This window comes from Ctenocephalides felis, unplaced genomic scaffold, assembly GCF_003426905.1.
Source record: "Ctenocephalides felis isolate EL2017-DRISC unplaced genomic scaffold, ASM342690v1 CF-g0.4_SCAFFOLD_00845, whole genome shotgun sequence".
Lineage (NCBI taxonomy): Eukaryota > Metazoa > Arthropoda > Insecta > Siphonaptera > Pulicidae > Ctenocephalides > Ctenocephalides felis.
The window spans coordinates 49,240,794-49,264,334 of record NW_020536999.1 but is presented as its reverse complement, the minus strand read 5'-3'; the positions used below and the strand labels follow the sequence as shown (position 1 = coordinate 49,264,334).

At 27.7% G+C, this 23,541-nt stretch overlaps 2 protein-coding genes across 2 annotated transcripts; both read left to right on the top strand.

The window, feature by feature from the left end:
* Nucleotides 1-282: 282 nt before the first annotated feature.
* Nucleotides 283-9,537, top strand: LOC113384833 (NADH-ubiquinone oxidoreductase chain 5-like; the record flags this gene model as incomplete). Its single annotated transcript, XM_026622599.1, is given in 4 exon segments — nucleotides 283-851; nucleotides 5,843-5,882; nucleotides 6,591-7,083; nucleotides 9,455-9,537. Coding segments are annotated over 4 exon segments (1,185 nt in total), but the record flags the coding sequence as incomplete, so codon positions are not given.
* A 4,219-nt stretch (nucleotides 9,538-13,756) lies between these two features.
* LOC113363655 lies at nucleotides 13,757-17,871 on the top strand. The gene is made up of 3 exons (XM_026606136.1): nucleotides 13,757-13,847; nucleotides 14,966-15,097; nucleotides 16,958-17,871. The coding sequence occupies exons 2-3, from the start codon at nucleotides 14,975-14,977 to the stop codon at nucleotides 17,813-17,815; spliced, it is 981 nt and encodes a 326-aa protein (XP_026461921.1). The 5' UTR covers nucleotides 13,757-13,847; nucleotides 14,966-14,974; the 3' UTR covers nucleotides 17,816-17,871.
* Nucleotides 17,872-23,541: the final 5,670 nt, after the last annotated feature.

Genomic DNA, 23,541 nt, shown 5'->3' with positions numbered 1-23,541 from the left:
TCATAGACATATCGAATTTAAGAAAAAAATTGTTAAACATTTATTGTGTCCTGTTGAAGTCCAGTAAAAATCACATTATTAGGAAATACTGGGTACGGTTGTGATAGTCGTTTAAACAGCAAACTATACTGATTTTGAGGTAGGTTAAAAGCAATTATTTTCACATAAATTTTAAATTAAAAATTTTTTTTGTGTTGCTCCAAACAGCGAATCGGGTACGGTTGTGACAGGACACGGTAGTGACAGGACAGTCGTCATAACAAATAACATATAATAAATAATTTTGAGATAACTTTAATTATATTTTTGATTTTAATTTCTGCAATAACTAAAAGAGCATAAATTCCTTTTTCTTCTTGATTACCAGCTGCAATAGCTACTCCAACACCTGTTTCAGCTTTAGTTCATTCTTCAACTTTAGTAACTGCTGGGGTATACTTAATAATTCGATTTAGAGAATTATTAATAAAAAGTAATTTATTTATTTATTTATTATTAATTTCTACATTAACTATATTTATATCAGGATTGGGAGCTAATTATGAGTTTGATTTAAAAAAAATTATTGCTTTATCTACATTAAGACAATTAGGATTAATAATAAGAAGGTTATCATTTAACATACCCAAATTAGCTTTTTTTCATCTTTTAATACATGCTTTATTTAAGGCTTTATTATTTATATGTTCAGGAATTATTATTCATTTATTAAATAATTTTCAAGATATTCGTTTAATAGGTGGAATAAGAAATATAATAATTATATTAGGAAGAATTATTAGATTAGCTAATTTAGCATTATGTGGATTTCCTTTTTTAGCTGGATTTTATTCTAAGGATTTAATTTTGATATAATAATTAATCTAAAGCTAAACTATACAAGTTTTGAAACAGGGTCCAAAGGGAGCAAGATGCAGTATGTTTGTTTGAACAAGTTTCCATTATTGCATTGAGTTAGCGCCCTAAATTAACATGATCCGTACCAGAAATTAGTTTTTGCACAGATAATTTAGCTCTATCATAACGATGATTTGTTTTCAAAAGTGTGCGTTGGGTACGGTAGTGACACGTGGTTGTTGGTCTTGTTCGTTTCGGGTGAAGATTAAACAGATCAAGAAAAATCTAACTTAACTAAGACAAAATACGAAAAGAAAAGGAAAAAGATTATTTAATCAAAGAATAAAAGACATAACAAAGGTTCTTGTTAACTTTGTTTAAAATAATATGTTTTTTTTTAATGATTATGTTGTGTTGTTAATTATTTCTGACAAAGATAGTCGTTATAAACCATTTTGCTGTTCATACCTATTGTTTCTTAACCTATTTTTATGCATGTCTCAATCATCCTGAGGACAATAAAATAACCCAAGCATTTTTTTATTTTGTTATATAATTTACAACTGTCTTTAGTCGACATCTAGTCAATTTAAAGATAATATGACTAGATTGCATATGACAAATAAATTGACAATAGTACAGGTAGCCAGTGTTACTTCTACTTCAAATACAAGGTACATTTGTTTGGGAAAATTACACAAATATAGCTACTTTTTGTGAAGTATTTCAAAAACATCAGATTTTTTTATCGATTTTCAAAACATATCCAAGGGATGGAATAAACTATATATGTATATAAACTGAGGTTTATTTGATGTGATAATTTAATTACTGGTGTATTTGGTGTGTATTTTATTTTATTTAAATTACAAAGTAAGGTGTTACTGGTCTCTTTCATCCACCAAACCCCTTTCAAAAAAATTAAATATAGAAAGAAAAGGATTTATGTTAGACGTGTTCGTACAATACGGGATTGTCCTAAATAAATAACGCAGAAGCGAAACAATGCGTGGAATTCGTTGTGGTATTACATATAAGCTCGGTTGCGAACGAAAAAATTTATTCCACTATATGTTTTCGTCTTGAATGTTAAAAAATGCAAAATTCCACGAAAGCATGAAATATAGACGCATGTCACGCGGAATATAATTTCAGAATTTATCTTCTAGATTATGTTTATAAATAAATGAGTTACAATTGGGAGGTAAATCACTTCTTCGCAGTAACATGATTTTGGGAGGTAAAAATGAAGGTAAAACGTTTATTTATTTGTTAATTATTGTTATTTGCTTAATTTAAACCATATTAAGAGTACACTTTTTCTAAATGTAATATAACAATTTGAAAATAGTTTTGAATGAATATAAGTATGCGATGAAAAACGCTGAGAAACGTTTACTGAATGAATAGGGGAGATTTGTTGCGCTTCTGCCTCTTTTTTGTTTTTGATTAGCAATAATTTTGTTAATTAGTTAGCTGGAAGAAAAGTAAATTAAGTGGTAATTTAGACATTTGTATGCGTGAAAATCTCTAAATACATGCCTTTAATACGATTTTTCCATTTAATATTAGCTCCTATTCCATCCTGAACATTAGCAAATTCTTGATCATACTTGAAAAAAATGTTAACACAACACAATCATTAGAATAAAGCTCATGAATATAATATAACAATATATAACAAAACATAACTTTTTATCATAATTAATAATAGATCTTTGTAAAAGTTATTTTTTTCTAGTATTGAATTTTCCTTTTCTTTCCTCTTTCGTATTTTGTCCTAGTTAAGTTAAATTTTTCTTTTTTCTTTTCTTCGTATGCAAAAAAAATTGTCACAACCGTACCCAACACACACTTTTAAAAACAAATCAACGTTATGGCTGAGCTAAATTATCTACGCAAAAATTAATTGCTGGTAATTAACTACTGATGTTCAACTTACAGAAAAATGACAAAGACAGTGATCTATCTGTATACAAATAACAATTATTTTCAAAAAAAGTCGACCAAAAAACCTTACTTTTTAAATCTCTAATGCGGTCTACAGGTCCTGTTAAAGCGCTGATTCAGTGCAATATTGGAAATTTGTTCGAACAAACATATATCTTTCTTTCTTTGAACCCTATCTCAAAATCAGTATAATTTAGCTGTTATGACGATTGTACCAAGGCACAACTGCAGCCAGTCTCTTCTATAATTTGCCAATATTTATAAGCATTTTGTTAAATCATAAAAACTAAATGTTTTTATACTTATAATTATATAATATATAATATGAAAAAAACTGAGCTTTCCCGTAATCTGGTGGTAAGGGTTATGTACTTTGATCAGTTGTTGGTCTCAAAATACCTGTCTCGGACAGCCTGATGTCAAGCAGCAGTGACATTCGTTTTCACTTGAAAATATATATTGCAATATTACTTATAATGGAATTATGGTAGAAGACGGTCCGTTACCTTTTAACTTAATTATGTTAATTTCTAGTGTGATTTTCTAATATACTTCGATTTGGAAATTATTATTAATTAATTAATTTCTATTTATTGTACTTTGATTGTATGAATAATGTATTTATAGCATCTTAGATCTATTTGAAATCAAATATCGTTGACGAAGAGAATCGTTTTCATTTATCTGAAGACTCTCATCAAAGGAATAACTATGTTCCTGACAAGCATTCCGCCTTATGTTCAAATTCAATTATCGTGTTGAACAAAAGATGTTCCAAATCGATATTTAGGCACATTGAATTTGGACCCATTCTGATCGGGACATCTCATTTCTCCTATAGAAGACATGATACAAAGAAATATATATGTGTAAATATATATATATATATATATATATATATATATATATATATGTTAGAGAAGTTAGTTTTGATGTTGAGAAATATGAGTAAGTTCTTCAAGGGCATACATCAAATAAATGGCAAAGATTTAGAAGTTAATCTTTAATTTTTCCAAACGTTTCGACATAGTATTTTATGTCATCATCAGTGGATATAAATATGGTCTTACATCAGTAGCTAGCGCAAGGCACATAATTTTGCACTATTATATATACACTAACTTGTTTTTTTTAATTATTATTTTGTTGAACAGAGCATAGTAAAATATTTGTGAAATATATAATATATTTTGCACAGAGAACGTAGTTTATTTGACCGAGCCCGAGGCTGTAGTCAAATCTTTGCCTTTTATTTGATGTATGCCCTTGAAGAACTTACTCATATATATATATATATATATATATATATATATATATATATATATATATATATATTGATTGTTTCTTTTCCGAACAGTAAATCCAATAATAAAAAACAATTTGTTTTTTGAAGATGTTTAATACGACGTTTCGGAACTAGGTACGTTCCATCATCAGGTTTATTCTGTCAAATACAATGTATTTTAAAAAAATATTGATTAACATTAATTAACGATGGTCAATACAGATTAATTAGAAAAAAATTTTTATAAAGGAATGGATTATGTACCGGGGTAAAGAGTAATAAGACTTAACTAAAAAAGGTTTTATATAAAATTGAGAAGCAAAAATTATTTACCTGTAATAATCTATATATCCATATCACTAATATTTTTTGTTAAAAACACTCGATTTTTTTGGAAGATATTTGTAGATGTTACGACTACACAAGACTTAAACACACTGATATGGATTTCTGTCTGCCAGATGTAAAGGACAATGCACGGAATTCTTGGCAAAAATGATTTTTTATGGCTCTTGTTTGGTAATTTACGAAAAAAGAGGAAATATTGCTTTAGTAAATGTTGAGAAATATTATGTATATATATATACATATATACATGCACATGTACATGCACACCTACATACTCATAAATACATATGCACATATCTATATATTAATGTATCCACAATTATATACATGAACATACATGCAAGTGCATGTATATAGTGTACACACAAAAACATACATATAAGCACATATATGGATGTACATATATTATAACATTTTTTTAAATTTTAGTATTTTTTTAAAATACATTGTATTTGACAGAATAAACCTGATGATGGAACGTACCTAGTTCCGAAACGTCGTATTAAACATCTTCAAAAAACAAATTGTTTTTTATTATTGGATTTACTGTTCGGAAAAGAAACAATCAATATATTGAAAAAATCCAGGACTTATCTATTGAATATATATATATATATATATATATATATATATATGGACGTTTTAGAATTTCCTTGCTCCCAGAGGCTCTAATGCTAAATCTAATCTAAAAAATCTGAAAGTTTTAGCTCTTAATATAATCTCTAACATAGTCCGCACTCTAGCCAAAGTTTCTTGGTTTTTCTTCCTAAGTAATTACTTATTTTATAAGAAATATCAAGTTTTTTTTATAATCAAAATAAGCAAATACAATTTATTTTCAAAATGTGAATACACATGTCGCCAAGGTATAAAACAATTGTAATTTTACCCATGTTATTTCTATAGAAACTTTGGTTGGAGTGCGGACTATCTTAAAGTTAACATTAACAGCTACAACTTTCAAAGAATGTTTTTTATCAACCTGAGAGTAAGGAAATTTGGAAAAAATATATAGATATATACGAGTACAAAATGAATTTTTTTTATGTTATACTTATAAAAATCTTACTCTCAAATATTAACTTGATAAATATAAAATAATTTCATTTCTGAGAGCAGTTAAGAGATTGTGCTATTTGACAATATTTTCTAGAAAATTGTGAATAGTAGAATTTTGTTATTTTGTCATTAAAACATGAGTTTTACAGAACTATCGTCAATGCATCATCAATATAGAATAAATGAATATATTAGATAACTAAACACAGAAGCAAAACTACCCACGATTGTAATATATATTTTGCAATAAAAAATTATACCACAGAATAATTTATAATTCTGTAATAATAGTAGGTTTTTTTGTTCAAGTTGGTATAGAAAAACTGGAAATGGTGTTTTTATTTTCCTATTTTAAACATATACAATGCTGCATATGACGAATAATATAAAAATATTTATGATTTATTATTCTCAGAATATATTAAAATTTGATCAGTTCTATTACTTTCTAAGTTATGTTTCATTTTCAATATGTTATTTTACAAAATTTCATCTGATTACCTATACCATGCAACTTGACATAATTTTAGTATTTTGAATCCAACTGTATTTGCCGTAAAAAACACTAAAACTTAGAAACTAGGTAACTAAATGAAATATATCTTTCAACATTATGAACAAATTGTGTGAATTTTGTTGAACAAATGTTTCCATACAATTATATGAGCAAAATATGTGAAACTCGCCTAATATAAATAGTATAAATAGTATTTTTTAGAAGCTTTAAATACCCCATTTTTTAATACCCTTCATTACTTTTTTAATACCACTTTATTAATTGACTTCTTCTATACTAAATATTTTTAAATACTTTGTTGAATTTAAATTTAATATTTTTTATATTTTATATTTATAGTGCCATTTTGACTCTGGTCTTAAAGTTAACGGGTTTAAAGTGACTGAATAACAATTACAATAGATAAAAATATGAATTTTGAATGGTGTTGTTTTGAGTACTATACACGTTTCCTCAATGTTCGAAACTTCTTTGTGTCAATAAAGAAATTTTAATGCTATGGAGCACGAAAAAGTTTTGAGAATTCTACTCTTCTTAAATATTTTTATAATTCTTTTCACTCTCGCTTTCAAAACTGGTAAAAAATTGGAACAGAATGATGAACGCCTTAAGCAAACTGCAGAAGTTGCCAGATACATGATTCACAATATAAACTGGGCAACTGTTGTTACGTTTTTGTCAACAAAAAAACTATGTGTTGATTCCGAGTTCTCAAAATCTGTTTTTGGAAGTATAAAATCTATAGCAGATGGAACCAGGAATAAAAGTACAGGTATTCCGTACTTCTATTTACAAAAAAATGAGCCGATATTAGAAAATTTAAGGATAGATAACAGAACAGCTTTGACGGTGACTATTGATCAAACAGAATATTGCCAAAAATTGGGAATTGACACCGTGGAACCAAAATGCAGCAGAGTGATTTTAATGGGAAGAACTCAAAAATTAAATTTAAAGAGTAAGGAATTCGATTTTGCCAGGAGTGCTTTGAAGGAAAGCCATCCCCATTTGGAAGAAAATTTTAATGAGAAGTTTTTGATTGCTAAGTTGGTTGTTGAAAATATTAAAGTAGTGGATGGACCTGGTGGTTTGAGAAATTTGCCCTTGGACCTATATTACAAGGCCGAACCTATTTGGAAAGACGATGATCCTTAATTTTAGCATTTGCATGTTATATTACAATAATTTTTGTAAATGATAATCTTTTACTTCATAGATTTGTATGTTAAATGAAATTCAAAGTTAGTATGTGTAATAAAAGTTATTTTGATAATTTTTAAAATAATATTTCGTAATAAGTGAAATTGAATATGATTACAATATATCAAGTTTAAAACTATATTTAATGTTTCTTCGAATTTTAAGCTTGTTCGGTGAGAAGTAAATCTTATACTTAGTCATGAAATGTTGAAATTAATTTATTATTTTTATCTTGTAATAAAAATAATCATTTGACAATATATAGCATCTAAAATCTTCTGAATTCAATGCAAACTTTACGACAAACGTATGATAAGATTTAAATCCACTATTAATTTTTTATATGAAACGAAAGGATCTTTATTGCGATATTTTCCTTTCTTTCATCTCCATTTCATTCATTTTAGCGTTCCTTTCTTGAAATTTTCTAATATAAATATATATATATACCAATAATATTGTTTACGATGTCTCGCTTTTATGTCAATATTCGAGATTTCACAGAAACCCTTACATGTTTTCGTATATGCAACAGTCTTTGATTCACATCAAAGATGAAATTTCTATGAAAAATTTATATAATATATATATATATAGATATCTATATATATATATATATATATATATATATATTATATATATATATTATATATATATATATAGATAAATATATAAACCAAATATAGCAGTTGCTTGGAAATATATTCCCAATTTTCATAAAACACTAAGTTAGATGAATGTATACATAATTGTGCATACATGATTATTCGAAGCATTAAACTGAAAAAATAGTTTATTGTATTAATCTGTTTATATCATTTATAGGTGCAAGCTTTTTTCGGAAATTTCCAATAATAAAATTACAATTTTATTCAAGTATTTTACCATTTTATAAAAGTTAACTAGTTATTTAACAAAAGTTAACCACAATAACGTATAAATAGTCATAATTTCACTAAAGCTCTGGGTTGTATTTAAAAGCTCATAATTTCATTAAGTATTTTCAGGACAGTTAAGGTCAATATCAGCCTATTTTCGCTTGACATTAAATTCTGGGATATCCTGTATATATTATGTATTGATATATATAACTAGAGAGGCGCATGGCATCGTGCCTTAAGGCAAATTGCTGGAATTTCCCGTACTAAAAATTACTATTTTTTTAAAAACGATTAACGTTTTTGAAAAAATTTTACTTCACAAAAATTAGATTTTTGAGAAACTATAAATTTGACAGAAAATTACTTTTTTTTGAAAAAAAAATGTTTTCTTTATTTTGACATATTTTGGAAATTCTGAACTTTTGTTTCAAAGCAATCGTACTGCTTTAACTGCATAGAGACGAAATGTCAAAGCGCGTAAGCGCCATATTGCCGTCTAACGGATAAACATTGGTACGGAACCCATAGGAATGTAAACAAAATTTATTCTTATTGTTAAAATCTCTATAAAATATCAGATAATTTGATGTGCATATGTCTAATGATCATTTTTGACCGCCAATGGAATTTTTTTTTACTTTTTTTATTAGATCTCCGAAACCTTTATGAAAATTTGATCAATTCTTCATCTTGTTAATACAAGTAAAATGTTTTTTGAATTATTCAAATCGGATGCGCCGTTATCTTAAAAACTAAGTTACCATTTTTGGCACTTTTTGCCCCGTATCTTCGAAACGGCTAGACCTGCCTTTGCCAAAAACTAATTAGCACGTCTCCTTATCAATACGAATCGAATGTTTTTTGAATTATTCAAATCGATTGATCGGTGTTCCCGAAATCGTCGACGAAAATTTGCATCCGCACACACACGCGCACACACACACACATACACACACACATACATCCATTTTTTCTAAGGTATGCCATAATACTCAGAAACCTTTGAAACGTAAAGACATATTAAAATTTTCATTTTTTATTTTTTGCGATTACTATACTTATATACTATTACTTATAGTAATAGTTATATTTCTAATTAGTGATATAAACCCACCTATAAACCTAATTTGAATTTTAGACAAAGTAAAATTTAGTTTAAGAAAGTTTATACCCAATTTCACATCTATGGATTTTCTCTTTGATAACATATATGTGCTATAAAATATTCATAGCAGTCACCACGTTTGATATTAGCACTTGCTATAAACACCAGCAATCTGGATTGTGGAATATGGAATATGGAATTTCATTTACATATTTGAATTCAGATGCAACTCTCATAACTCGGGCATGGGAATACATCATCAAGGGATTGAGGATTCTATCTCATAATAAATATTTTAATCATACTACTAGTGTTATGGAGTTTATTTGAAAGTTTATATATTTAGTTGAAATAATTAAATAGTTACAAAATGCTATATAATGATTTGCACGACCATCCAGAAGTAGTTGCAATTTGTCCAAGAGGGCGAGGCAATTTTTGTAAGATAATTTGAAATACCTCGATTTACTTGTGTGTATATACATATACATATATATAAATATATAAATATATATATAAATATAATATTTGTTCGAATCATGTGCAGAGTTGTATTACACAGACATTTGTGCATCATTGCGCCTGGCAGCATCTGGAAGCTTTAATGGTTTTCATACTATTTGTAAAGCTCCATTCAAATATTACAAGATGTATGCATGTTCACGTTCTATATAAATGTAATATATACATATATATATATATATATATATATAAATATATGTGTATAATTATATACATGTATGTATATTATGCATATATAAAACTATATACTTATTTGAAATATGAAGAGATATTGTGGGTAGGCAGTAAGAGAAACAAATAAGCTTCGGTGTAAGAGGAACCTAACCAAATATAAAATTATATTTTTAGATCTTTCTTAATTAGTTCAAATTTTACTATTTGTTAACTAATCCAGATTTCTTACTCTATTTTTGAATTTAGTTTACTCCGTCTGGCAAAAAGCTAGAAAATTCTGAGTGAAATCACAGTTTTCTATCAGTCATTAAATATTAAAAATAGTTGTTCGAAGAAATATATCATCTTCTTCATTAACACTTTTATTAGAATGTACTTGTATATTCATCCTAAAATATTTGTTTTTATCTTACTTGTTAGTTGGTATTAAACCAGTTTTATAAAATTAAGGGGGTATTTTAGTGTAGAAGCATGAATTTTAGGTCATTATCAAATAATCATCTTAAAAAAGGCAATTAATTTTTTTACTATAATTTTTATAATAACTTACAGAAAAGTATAGAAAAAATAAAAATAAAAAAGTTAATTTTTTTTAAAATTATCAGTAATTGAAGTAGACTCACTTGACCATACCCACTATTGCAACCCTCCAAGAAATCCCAAATAAAAAAGAATTAGTTATATAGAATGATGTCGCAATGGCATATATCAGTTTGATGAAATGGGAAGTTTTTGATAATGTTCAGACGTATCTTCATTTTATTATATTGGCCATGAAGGTGACAATCTTCATGGCATTGAGCTTTTACACGGGATGGTTGCTACTCCTGGTAGAGGAGGTAGAGGAGTGTTTGATGGGACTAATTGTTCTGACGCGTAACAACATGTATGATAAATAATAAATAAATAAATATATAAATATATATATATATATATATATATATACATATATGTATATATATATATATATATATATATAACTTCTTTCGTTATAACTTATATACTAGTGAGAAAATAGTGATTGTCATAACTGCAACAAATACATACAAATACAAAGCAAATCAGTGGATTAAATTATAACTCTGAAACCTGAGTTATCGTCGTTAGACTTTTAATAAATTTCATAACTACGTAACATAAATACAGATAAAATGGGTCGGTTTGAAAAATTAAGATCATATTCTTATCACTTTTTTGAGTTTCTCTATTTTGTTCTTTTTAAATTCTTCTATTACTTTTGAAATAGTAGTAGTGAAAATCTTATTAAAAGAGACAATTTTGAGAAAAACGCATTTGAAGTCTCGCAAAAGGAAGTAAACAGAAGAGGATTATCATGGTCAAGCAGCTGTTTCTCCAAAAATAATTCAATTAAAAAATCCTTTCGTGCACATTTTTTTAAATAGTTAAATTTTAAAAATAAGAATTTTTTTTTACATGATTCCAGCGTAGAAATAAAAAAAATAGTTTAAACTATGTAGAAACTACTAATATAATAAACTTACTAATGTAGTAAATATGTAGAAACATTGGAATTATGTAATGGGGGTACAATTACATTATAATTTCTCGGAAATAGGTATCTCAAAGTGGTACTTCATTTACCAGTTAACGGTCGTTGACGAGTATACTCATCAAGGAGAATTGGCAGGTTATTGTGTGTTGGCGAGTATATCCGTCACGATTAGATTTCCTTATATTGATATTTTTAGAAACATGTTCTAGTTTTGCATACATATCAATTTCAAGGGATATACTTCATTGATAATTTTCTGTGTTTTAACCATCTCTACAAAATAGAGCTGCACTTCAATGTGGGTATTTCTAGATCTATTCACACAGTTATTCATTGACCCATTCAGAAAACTTGCATCTTAAAATATCTTCTAAGTAAAAACTCTACGTGCAGAAATAGGAAAAACGATGTAGAAAATATAAATAGCTACATTTGTAAAGTATTTTCAGTATCCTTGCCTTTGAAAATGTATTTGTAATGTTTGAAAAATACTTCCATTTGGTTAAATGAAAAATATATCGATACTATGTACACTTATATATATATATACATATATCAGAATGGCATTCTGTTTCCATTATCTTCTCCTTACTTTTCCTAAATTTTCATTACCAGTAATATAATACGAAACGTTGTGAAAGGTCCTGAATACTCCATCGATAACTTTCTTTGAATTATTTATCATGTTTCTTTAATGGAACATTTACTTGTGATATACGATTATGTATTTTTTACATACATTTACACATACAGATATGAGCAGAAATTATAACAATGTTACAGATCTATTTCGAAATTTAAAAGAAGAATATTTAAAAACAAGTATATTATTAAATGCACATAACAAATGTATCTCTGTGTTTTCGCCATTTTTCATCATTATACGATGCTTGGAGTTCTATAAATATTTAATATTATATTAATGAACTTTTGTATGGACGTAATTTTGAAAATAATGACGAGCTTGGCCGCCAAATAATTATTTGGGATTTATTTTAAATAACAGTTGTTTATTATCGAAGTAACATAATTTTGGATCACCATCATAGACCTTATAACTAAATCATAGACCTTATTTAGTATAAGGTCTATGACCACCATACTTAATTTTGCTTCTCATAATAATCAAATTTATATTGAAGAAATGTTTTTTTTAAAAAAATAACCAGAATTGGTAAACTTACGCAATATACGTAAACCGTGTATATGTAAAATAAAAAATTTATATGTGAACAAAAAATAAACACTTACAAAAATTGCTTCGTTTTCACCTTATTTCTTGAGTAAAATATTTTTTAATAATTCTTCTACAATTTTTGTCATCCCTTTTCTTCGCCAAATATCTGAATATTCGTATGCAAAACTTACTTTTAATGCGTCTACGTCTCGGTTTGAATATAATGGAAGTTACGAATTCACAAAATCTAATTTAAAAAGGTCTCCAAAATGATAGAAAAAGTAAACAGAGCTTTACATAGTAGCACGAATAATATATTACATAAAGCCATTTGAATAACAGAAAAATAATGCAGTAGGGTAAAATGTGCAGAAGAAATGGACTTATTAAACGACATCACAGATTCTTATCAATTGTTATGTATATATATATATATATATATATATATATATATACATGCATATACATTATGGTGGTCCTTAATATGGACATTTTCGAATTTTCTTGCTCTCCAGGGCTCAAATGGTTCCAAATTGATGAAAAAAACTCTCTGAAAGTTTTAGCTCTTAATATTAACTTTTAGATAGTATGCGATTCAATCAAACTTCATATGGAAATAGCATGGAAAAAATTTTGAAAACTACAAAAAAAATGTTTAGGTATAACTTAGCGACAAATGAATGAAAAGTGAAAATTTGTGTCATTTTTTATTGAAAATTCGACGCCCTGCAAAATTTTTGAAAGATGTTTCATGCTATTTCCATACAAAACTTTGATTGAATTGCGCTCTATCTAAAAGATAATATTAAGATGTAAAACTTTCAGAGAATTGTTCTTTATCAATTTGGAACCACTATAGCCCTTGGGTGCAAGGAAATTCGAAAATGTCCATATTAAGGACCACCCTAATATACATACATACATACTTTAGATATGCTAATTGTGATAACACACTTAAAAAGGGATACTTTTGCTTGGAATTATATTTCCAAGTGATAACCCTTGTCACTAAACCTGTCATTAGGCTGCTCGTGATAACGAACTTGGGTCTTCTGAGTAGAATTCCATAGTTTTCACCAAGGAAAAGCCTCATATATTAAGAATAAATTTAATTTTTATCTTTCGATGCTGAATCATACCCTCTATATATTATTATAATAATTGTATTCAAACAATGTTTTCTTTTTCTAGTGAGGGCGCAGAAGTATGTTCTCCGCCGGACGAAAGCTCTTCGGTCAGTGAAAACGGAGATAGTCCTCACAGGAAAAAATCTTCTGAGGTAATTATTATGAGATAACCAAAATTTTAGATTCTTTAACTTCTTTTGTGGACCTATGATATTGTAGGATTAATTATAAAATAGAACTTTACTAAAACCGAATTTATATCAGTCACAAATATAATGACATTTTTCGAAAAGTTTTTGAATTTTTAAAATTGAATCAAGAATTTTGGAGAAAATATTGATAAAATATCTTGCATTTATCTGATAATTGTAAAAAGATTTACATTCCAAAAATTCAAAAAACATGCTGCATATTAAAATTTCATAAAAAATTATAAAAATGTTCATTAAGTTTCTTAACTTAATGACTTTCTTTCTTCTTACGATTGGTGCCAAGCTCTTGCAAAATTCCAAAATTAAAACTTTCTCATTTCATTTGATAGATCTTCATACACGTTGACTGCGATTTCTTTGGATCTATATCGATTTTCCATGCTAAAATGTTTTATTTAAAAATTTATATTGTGTATAGCGCCGATTTTGATAAGATAGAATAGGTGATCCTTTTGTGAAGCCGGTTGTCGATATTATGTTGACAGTTATTTTCATTCATTATAAAAGTTTCTAATAATTTGTGAGGTTGAAATAGCAATTGTCCTTTAGACTTGCTAGAAAATATTTATTATATATTTGCTTCTTGCTAATAACTTGATGCTTGACAAGAAGGACCGGCTTAATCCTGAGGGTCAATATAATAATAATAATAATAATAAATAGTAGTCTGCCTGAAGGTAGGTCCATGCCATGAGAGCACCACAAAATGATTTGCCTCTCCTCCCCTATTTATTATTCCCATTACAGTTCTATTACCACTAATTTTAAATTAGTTATATAGTTATAGTTTGCATTAGGTATAGTTTTTTACGAAATTTTTCATTTTATTCAAGTTTTGCTTTATTTTTAAATCGTGTGAGGCTGATTCTGAACGTAAATAATATTTTTTGCTCCTCTCTTTTATTTAATTGTTCTAGCCCTAATTCCTATATGTGCTATAGTAGGTTCGTGTTAGTCTGGGCTGGGGTTACCTGTATATAGTTGCAATGGATTTCGTGTGAAGTCGGTTTAATTATATAATCAAATAGCAAATGATTAATTGTTAATTATATTTACAGAGCAACGCCATGCAGGAAGGCGATGTAGAAACGCGCCTAGAAGATGCTTTGCGTCTAGTCGAGGAACTTCGAGGCAAATGCAGGTTTCACGCTCAGCAAACGTACGCTTGGCGCAGAGCGCACGCGGCGCAGGTGATTAATGAAATAATATTAAATATATACAAAAAGTAGTGGTGCCTGGCATCGTGCCTTGAGGCAAATTACCGGAACTTTCCGTATAAAAAATTAAAATTTTAAAAAAGCGTTAAATTTTTTTGAAACCTTTGAAAAAATAGATTTAAGAATTTTGAAATTATTGAAAAAAAAAGACTTTTCTTAAATACTTGATTTTTTTATATTTGTTTGACATGGATAGCATGACATATATAGAGAATAGCAAAAGAATGATTTGTATTGTCAGAGATAAATAGTGACATGTAGAGATGAATATTGTAGAGAGTATATTTAGAGACAATAAACCAGTGATTAGAGACGAACGAAGTTAACAATTTTGATTTTTTTTTGAAAATTTTGAACTTTTTTGCAAAGCAATCGCGCTGCGTAGCTATTTGCGCCGCATCGTGTCGTATTCTAACGGATAAATATTGCTACGGCTCCCACGAAAAGAAATGTCAACAAAAGTATTTCATATTGAAATTTCTATAAAATTCTTATAATTTGATGTTCATAGTAAATGATTTATTTATAGTCTAATGATCATTTTTGACCGCCAAATAGTATTATCTTTCATTTTTTTCATTGAATTTCCGTAACCACTAAACCTGTCTATTAATTTCATTAATTTTATTAGCCAACTACGGGTAAAAACCATGATCTTTTAAATTAAATTTGTAATAATTTTAATAATTTCAACAAATATTTTTTAAATATGTCTTAAATATTGTTAAATATTCTAGTAAATAAAAATAACAAACATTAAAAAATAATTGTTTTTTAACTTTCCGTAGGATAAGTTATAGTAATCGCAAAAAAAATTGAAAATGAAAATTTTTATATATCTTTACGTTTCAAAACCTTCTTCAAAAAAATGTGTGTGTGTGTGCATGCATGTGTGTGTGTTCGGATACAGATTTTCGTCGACGATTTTGGGAGCACGGATGAAGCGATTTAAATAATTCAAAAAACATTCGATTCGTATTGATAAGGAGACATGCTGATTAGTTTTTGGCGAAGCCAGATCTAGCCGTTCCGAAGATATGGGACAAAAAGTGCCAAAAACGGTAACTCAGTTTTTAAGGGAACGGAGCGTCCGATTTGAATAATTCAAAAAACATTTTACTTTTGTTAACAAGATGAAGAACTGATCATTTCCGTGAAGGCAGGTCCAGCGGTTTCGGAGATCTAGTAAAAAAAGTAAAAAAAATGCCATTTGGCGGTTAAAAATGATCATTAGACATATGCACATCAATTTATCAGATATTTTATAGAGATTTTAACAATAAGTATAAATTTTGTTTACATTCTTAGGGGTTTTGTACCAATGTTCATCCGTTAGACGGGGATGCGTCGCTTACGCGCTTCGATATTTCGTCTCTATGCAGTTAAAGCAGTACGATTGCTTTGAAAAATAGTTCAGAATTTCCAAAATATTTCAAAATAAATTTTTCTTCAAAAAGTCTTTTTTTTTCAAAAAAAAGTAAATTTTTTTCAAAACTTTATAGTTTCTCAAAAATCTATTTTTTTCAGAATATTTTTTTTTCAAAAATGTTAATCTTTTTTAAAAAAATATTTTTTGGTACGGGAAGTTCCAGCAATTTGCTTTAAGGCACGATGCCATGCGCCCCACTAGTTCATTCATTTTTAGAGCGTGGCATTTTTAAGCATTTTATTTAAAAATGTGTAATATCATGTATTATAGAACAGCTTAGCCATTATTGTACTTACTGTAATAAAAACCAGAAATATTAAAACAATATGCAAAGTTTTCGTTTTCAATTTTTAGCTCATTACTATAACTCACTATACAGTACGCTAATAATATAATCTTTTCAGGAATTACTGGTGAAGCAATTAGTAGATGAGAAAAATTCTCAAGTGTCGAAGCTCTCTACCCAACTCCTGTTGTTCGAAGCAAGGCTGCGACGCGAGAAGAAACTGATAACAGCAACTTTGTCGCGTCAAGAAGCTACCATATCCCGCCAACAACGTGTCATCGACGCATTAACAGCACGTCTAATCGATAATGGTCTAGAATCATCTACTGCCGTTGGAGTTGTTCAGGATTTCGATTCCCAAAACGATTCAGATTCAGCAGTGGTCATGGAAGATCTGGACCTGGATATCGGCTTTGGGCAACCACATCCTCACGCTAAACAATATCGCAGTATGTCTGGTGACGGGATAACGATTGCCAGGTCAATATCAGATGCCATAGATAACGGTTTCAAACATGCGTCTTCGAGACGATCCAATTGCTACTTACGTCGTCCAGAAGTCCTGGAAACCGTTTATAGTGTGGAAGAAGATACTGAACAGCAGCAGCAATCGTCGGCCAGTACTAGTGGTATACTCGATTCTCAAAGAACTGAGAAAACTAGCGCCGAGAAAAAACGGGAAGGGTTTAGAAATCACACCGAAAGAGCTGCTCAAGAATCTGATGATTCTGATACTTGGACATACAACTCATCAGATAAATTACCAAAAGAACAGTCACCTAAAACTCAAGTCACAGTTTATAATCGAGTCATGTCGAATCACAGATCGGTGATTAAACCGAAAGATGTTAAATATAAAAGGATAAATAAAGCCAAATCAAAAAGCTTGGAAGAATTAAGAGGCAGGCTTAGAAACTGGGTTGATAAAGGTAACAGACATATACCCAACTTGGAACAGTCGCAGAGCTATGCTTAATTAGTAAATTTGTGTATTCCTGGTGAATAAGTACCATTTTAATAGTATATATAGTTATAAGCTTATTATAAATTCAAAATTATTTAAACAAATTAAAAAATGATAGTTTAAAAGTCAATCCGTAATAATATTCTTGAATGGTTGTTTATAATATAAGATAAATTTGCTGTCATTTTCAATTCTTTCTCATATATCTCAAAAACAAAACTTAGAATAAAAGCAATTATCATTTTTAAGTAAATTCTATGTCATGACTGATTTTGCATTTAATCAAAAAATATATTGAACATAGTTATTTATATACCTATAATAATTAGAATCAAGTATATATTAAATGTTCTAAAATTAATCATGCGTGTTGAATTTATGATGTTAAATGATAACTTGTATTCAAAATTCATATTTATGTGAGTCCAAACTCATTACTTACAAATTCATACTACTTAGTATTTAATTTTAACATGATTATAATTTGAATTACATAGATTAAATTGAATTGTATACAAGTAAATCATTTATTATATATATATATATATATATATATATATATATTATATATATGAATATATATATATATATATATATTTATTTATATATATACAACCATGCATTGTATATATTTAACATATTTTTATATAAACTACATTTACATATTTATACTTACTATGTTAAAATTATATCTAAACACTACATCAAGAATACATATAAAATTATAAATATAATCAAAATTGTCGATCTATGTTCGAAAAGTTGAACAGATTTTCATTCATATATGCCAGATATTTTTCAGAGATGATGGTATAGCTGGACTATCAACAATTTTTTTTTTGCTTAATTTTTTTTTTGCTTTGGCGAATTTGCAATTGAGACTAAGGGAAGGATTTTAGCTCAATTTGAATATCTAGCTAATGTAAAAATTCGTCATAATGTTAACAAAAGTAAATGAAGCCTTATACTTGAGGCAAGGCAAAATTGCATAATATTCAATTACGTGTGAAATATGTTTTTTTCTATTTATTTTACGCCTCATAGAAGATTTAACACATATGTATATATATATATATATATATATATATATATATATATATACATCTATGTAAATGTGCAGAAATAATGTAAAAATGTATAAGTGTATATATAATTATTTTGTGATGTTAAATGTAAAGCTTGTATTCTAAATTAAAATGTAATGTTATAAATCAAACTATTAATTTTTATATCATTAAATATAAAGATAATAAAATATTTTCCGAAATTAAAATCATGAGGGAACATAATGTGAAAGAAGTGTCTTTTCATATCATTCTTAGTACAAAATATCTATCAAAGCAACAAAGTCTACTTTAATAAAAACAGCAAAATTCCGATATTGCAAATATTTAAACAAATTCTCGACTAAAGTTGGAGTACAAAATTAAAGCAAATGTTGATATTCTATTATAAATTTCTAATATTTATAATAATAAATGTAATACACAACAGGCGGCAAATAAATTCAAAATTTATTGTTTAAAAAAAATTTCGTGCTTAAGTGTTAATTTTGTTATCCATATGTTTATTCATACCTTATAATCCAAAGTTTTGCTATATATATATGTATATATATTATATATATATATATACGTATATATATATATATATATATATATATATATATATATATATATATATATATATATATATAATCTGCTTTATATAAGGTATTTTATTATTCGGAATTGTTTATAGATTACTTTGTGGCTTACATAGTATGTAATACATACAACTAGAGAATATTTAAGAAATTATAATCGGTAAAGATGTACACAAATCAAAGATATATATTAAGAGTTATATTTTTAGCATAACCATGCAATCCTAAAATTAAACCTCGATATGAATATATGCTATGTATATGTAAATAAAATTTTAAGTGAAATTAAAAAACTTGAAAATAATAATTGCATTTTACGAATTATTTTAGTTTTAGGTAGATTTTTTGTCTAATGTGCAAGTTTATATTCTCTTTAGATTGCTAGCTATAAGTTCTAAAATTTTCTATGCTAAAAATTGACCAATTATTCATGAAAAATATATTTTAACTAATAATGTCCTGATGAGTCGGTTACTATAACTCGATTAACGTCCATGATTTTTACAAGTATCAACCAATTCCTATTCTTCATTTTCAGTTTGAATATTTTTGGACTACAGTCGATTCATAAGATAGTAATAATGATTAAAGCACATATTAAAAATATTGTTTTAAAACTTTACATTCACAAAATTATTGCTCAATGTTGAGGTAATATTAAAATGAGGTTTGTTTAAATTTTTTTTTATTGAATGTTCGTTTTCTAATAAGCATAAAGGGAGCATGTAGTCTTTTAAATAAGCTATGTCTTAAGCTTGAATAGGCTATATCTAATAATCCTCACTTTTTGTGTTGATTTTCCGCAGATTTCACATTGACAAATTTTTAGTGGCTGCCAACACGTCCTCCAGTGATATCTGGCTTGAAACTTTCTGCTGGAATTTTGTCGCCTCCGCCGGCATTAGAACTGCTTCGAAGTTGATGTCCACCATGTCGGGCACGCTAACCATTGCTCCATCGGATTACTTGAAAAGACAAGTTTTTATGTACTGCATATCTTGTATGCATAGTGAAATTTTAAAAAAATATTGTAAGTCCCTTGGCATACCTTAACGTGGATTTGAACTGCCTTTACCGATGCCTTGGTGTTTCCGGCATCTTGTGCGGCATTTTAACCACTGCACTTGACATATATATGATATTATGTACTCTATATTTTACATATTAAATAAAATTTAATTGAATCAAGTACTACGTTTCTTACTTACTATCTTCTTCCTCTACCTTCTCCCACTTCCTCCCTCGTCACATTCTTTACTTTCTTGTCTTTCTCAATACCATCATGTGTGATGTACCACTCATTTATTATAGTCACGTGGTACATGTGCTCCCATGAAAGGGTTTTGCTCGATATTGTACGGATTTTTTAAAAAGATTTTCTGCTGCCCTTAATAATATGGTCGAGGTCATTTATATGGATCTCAATGACGTGGTCAAAGACAGGGGATGGTGTGTATAAATGAAATAATTGAATTTAATTAGTCCAAATAATTTCCTAGTTTTTACATTATGTTATTCATAATATGAACTATTGTTGAATAGAATAGAATATAAAATAGATAGAAGAATAGAGTTTATATAAGAAGTATTAACATGAAGTATGTATTGAAATTCAAATATTGTATTGAAATTGAAATATTGTATTGAAATTGAAATATGTTGTAGGTGGCTAAATGGTCAAGTAAGCGAGGCCAATAAAATGAAATAAAATTTAAAAAAATAAAAAAATCTACCGTCATGACTTGAATGAAAGAATAATATAAATTTGTTGTTATTATTGCGAATTTAAATATTTAAAATTTTTCTATCATATACATTTTTGCATGTAAGTAATCCATGTCGAGAGGGATGTTAGGAATATTTTGTACGTTTTATTTATATTATAATATTTTTATTTCGTTTGTGAAATTTTAACAAAATAAATTTATGTGCCTATTGAAGTTTACAAATTTTGATTTATTAATTATGCTATGCTGCTAAAATGTTGATACTAAAAACTATGTTACCAGTCTATATAAATATATGTTCTATGATCTATGGCTAATTTCTGTTGTAAATATTTTTAAAATAAATCAACAGTCATTGCTGCCTGGAAGTTGGTTGAACAAGTGTCTTTGTAATAATAATAAATTTACAAGTCATAAATGTAAATAGATTTAAAGTTAAAGTGTGTTTTGTGTGATAATATGATTTAGGTAAGTACAAAATAATGTTTTATATTTTAATTTTAAGGCAAAGTGGCTCATGTTTATGAATTCATAAATATTTTGGCAAACTGTTGCGCATAATTCTAAACAAATATTTGTTTCAACACATTATGATATTGATTCAGGCCCAAAACAATGATTAATTGAATGAACATGAATTTCTTACATTAAACGTCAAAATTGAGTTATATTGTTTAAGGTTAAACGTCAAACGTCAAAATTGACAGTTGTTTTCAGGTTAAAAATGTCTGTTGTGACGGGTTTATTTACAAATGTGTTTTCAAATGTTGGTAAAAAAAATCCTTGCATAGAAATATTTCAAAAGTGGAAAATACTTTTTTTCATTGTTCAAACAAAAGGTGTATTTTTTATACAAGGAAATACGTTTTTGAATGTTTTCTTGAAAACGAATATTCGTGTATTAATTGTCGTGTTAATAATATTTATTAAAAGCGCAGTTGTTATCAATAATTCAATATTTACATCATAAAAATGGGTCAAAATCATAGACCTTATACAATTTCATGGACTGCTAGTCCCCATACATTTCTCAAGTAAAAAAGTGTCAAAAGATGTTCTATGGTATGAGGGCATACGAGGGTAATTTCGCGGCCGAGATATGTCAAACTTGATCGCTTGAACGTCAAATGAAAGTCCGTGTGTTCGAAATTGTTGGGAAACAATTATATAATAAACAATTTATGTTAAACTAATGAATGTAATGAATTATTTATATATTTATTTATTTATTTTAGTTATACAAAGTGTTTAAGGAAAATAAGAAAAAAAATTAAAAATATATTTTACATATAAAATTCACTGAAAATAAGAACAGTTGGCTAGAGCTATTATGGGAAATTAGAAAGCAATAATGAAATATTTGTTTAAATGTAATATATTTATTATTGGTGTTTAAAAAGCACAATTTTTGTGTGAAAGTGGTGTACATATTTATCAACTTTGCTTTTTTTATGTTCTTCATGGTGCATTCTAATTGTTAAATACATTTTTGTGACAAAGTTGAAAAGGTCATGATAGTGCTGGACAAATTGCTGGAAATGGCTTAATCTAAAAAAATGTGCAAGTCCCAAGTCATTCAACTTTCGGAGAATCGTGCTTTCATATGAACTTTTGTACATTCAATTTAAAGAATTTCGAATTAGGGTTTCTATATATAAACATAATTTAAACATTTCATCGGAAGGATATGAAAGATATCCTCGATTTTTATATCGATGAATGTCGAATTTCCCGGAATACTTGCAAAGCATTCAGAACAGGTTTTACTACAATCAGGAACTTTACCACAGACGAAACACATTTTAGAAGACACTTTACTTTTAACAATTTTACAACAGGTATATTTTTATGCTCTTTTGGTTTAAAAACCCGAGCGATCAAACATCACGTGAACCCAAGTAACTGTAAAATTTAAGCGATCGAGTGCATTCGACTAATCTCGGTAAAGCTCGTGTTCGTATTTGACATATCTCGGCCGCAAAATTACCCTCGTATGCCCACATACCATAGAACATCTTTTGACACTTTTTATGCGTTCAACTAGCAGTCCATGTATTGTATAAGGTCTATGGTCAAAATACATAAATGCTCTTTGTAAGTAATGTTTTATTATTAATTAGATCTAAAATTTCATGAATTAGTTTACAAAAAATTATTTGTTTGTCTAATGTTAATGAAATAATTAGGAAATTTTCACAAAATTAAATTGCCAACATTTTTTTTAATATTTGAATACTTTAAAATATAATTCAAAAGCAGAATAATGATTTTAGCGAGCTCACAGTATAATTATGCTGTATAAGATTTATGAATCATTTACCATATTGAATTCATGGGCTATCCACGGATTTTATCAAACAAATTTT

What these genes read in the sequence shown, in the direction of transcription:
- LOC113363655 (XM_026606136.1), top strand. Translation starts at nt 14,975, where the DNA reads ATGCAGGAAGGCGATGTAGAAACGCGCCTAGAAGATGCTTTGCGTCTA. An exon ending in GCAGAGCGCACGCGGCGCAG is followed by an intron (nt 15,098 to 16,957) that starts GTGATTAATGAA and finishes TAATCTTTTCAG; the next exon opens with GAATTACTGGTGAAGCAATT.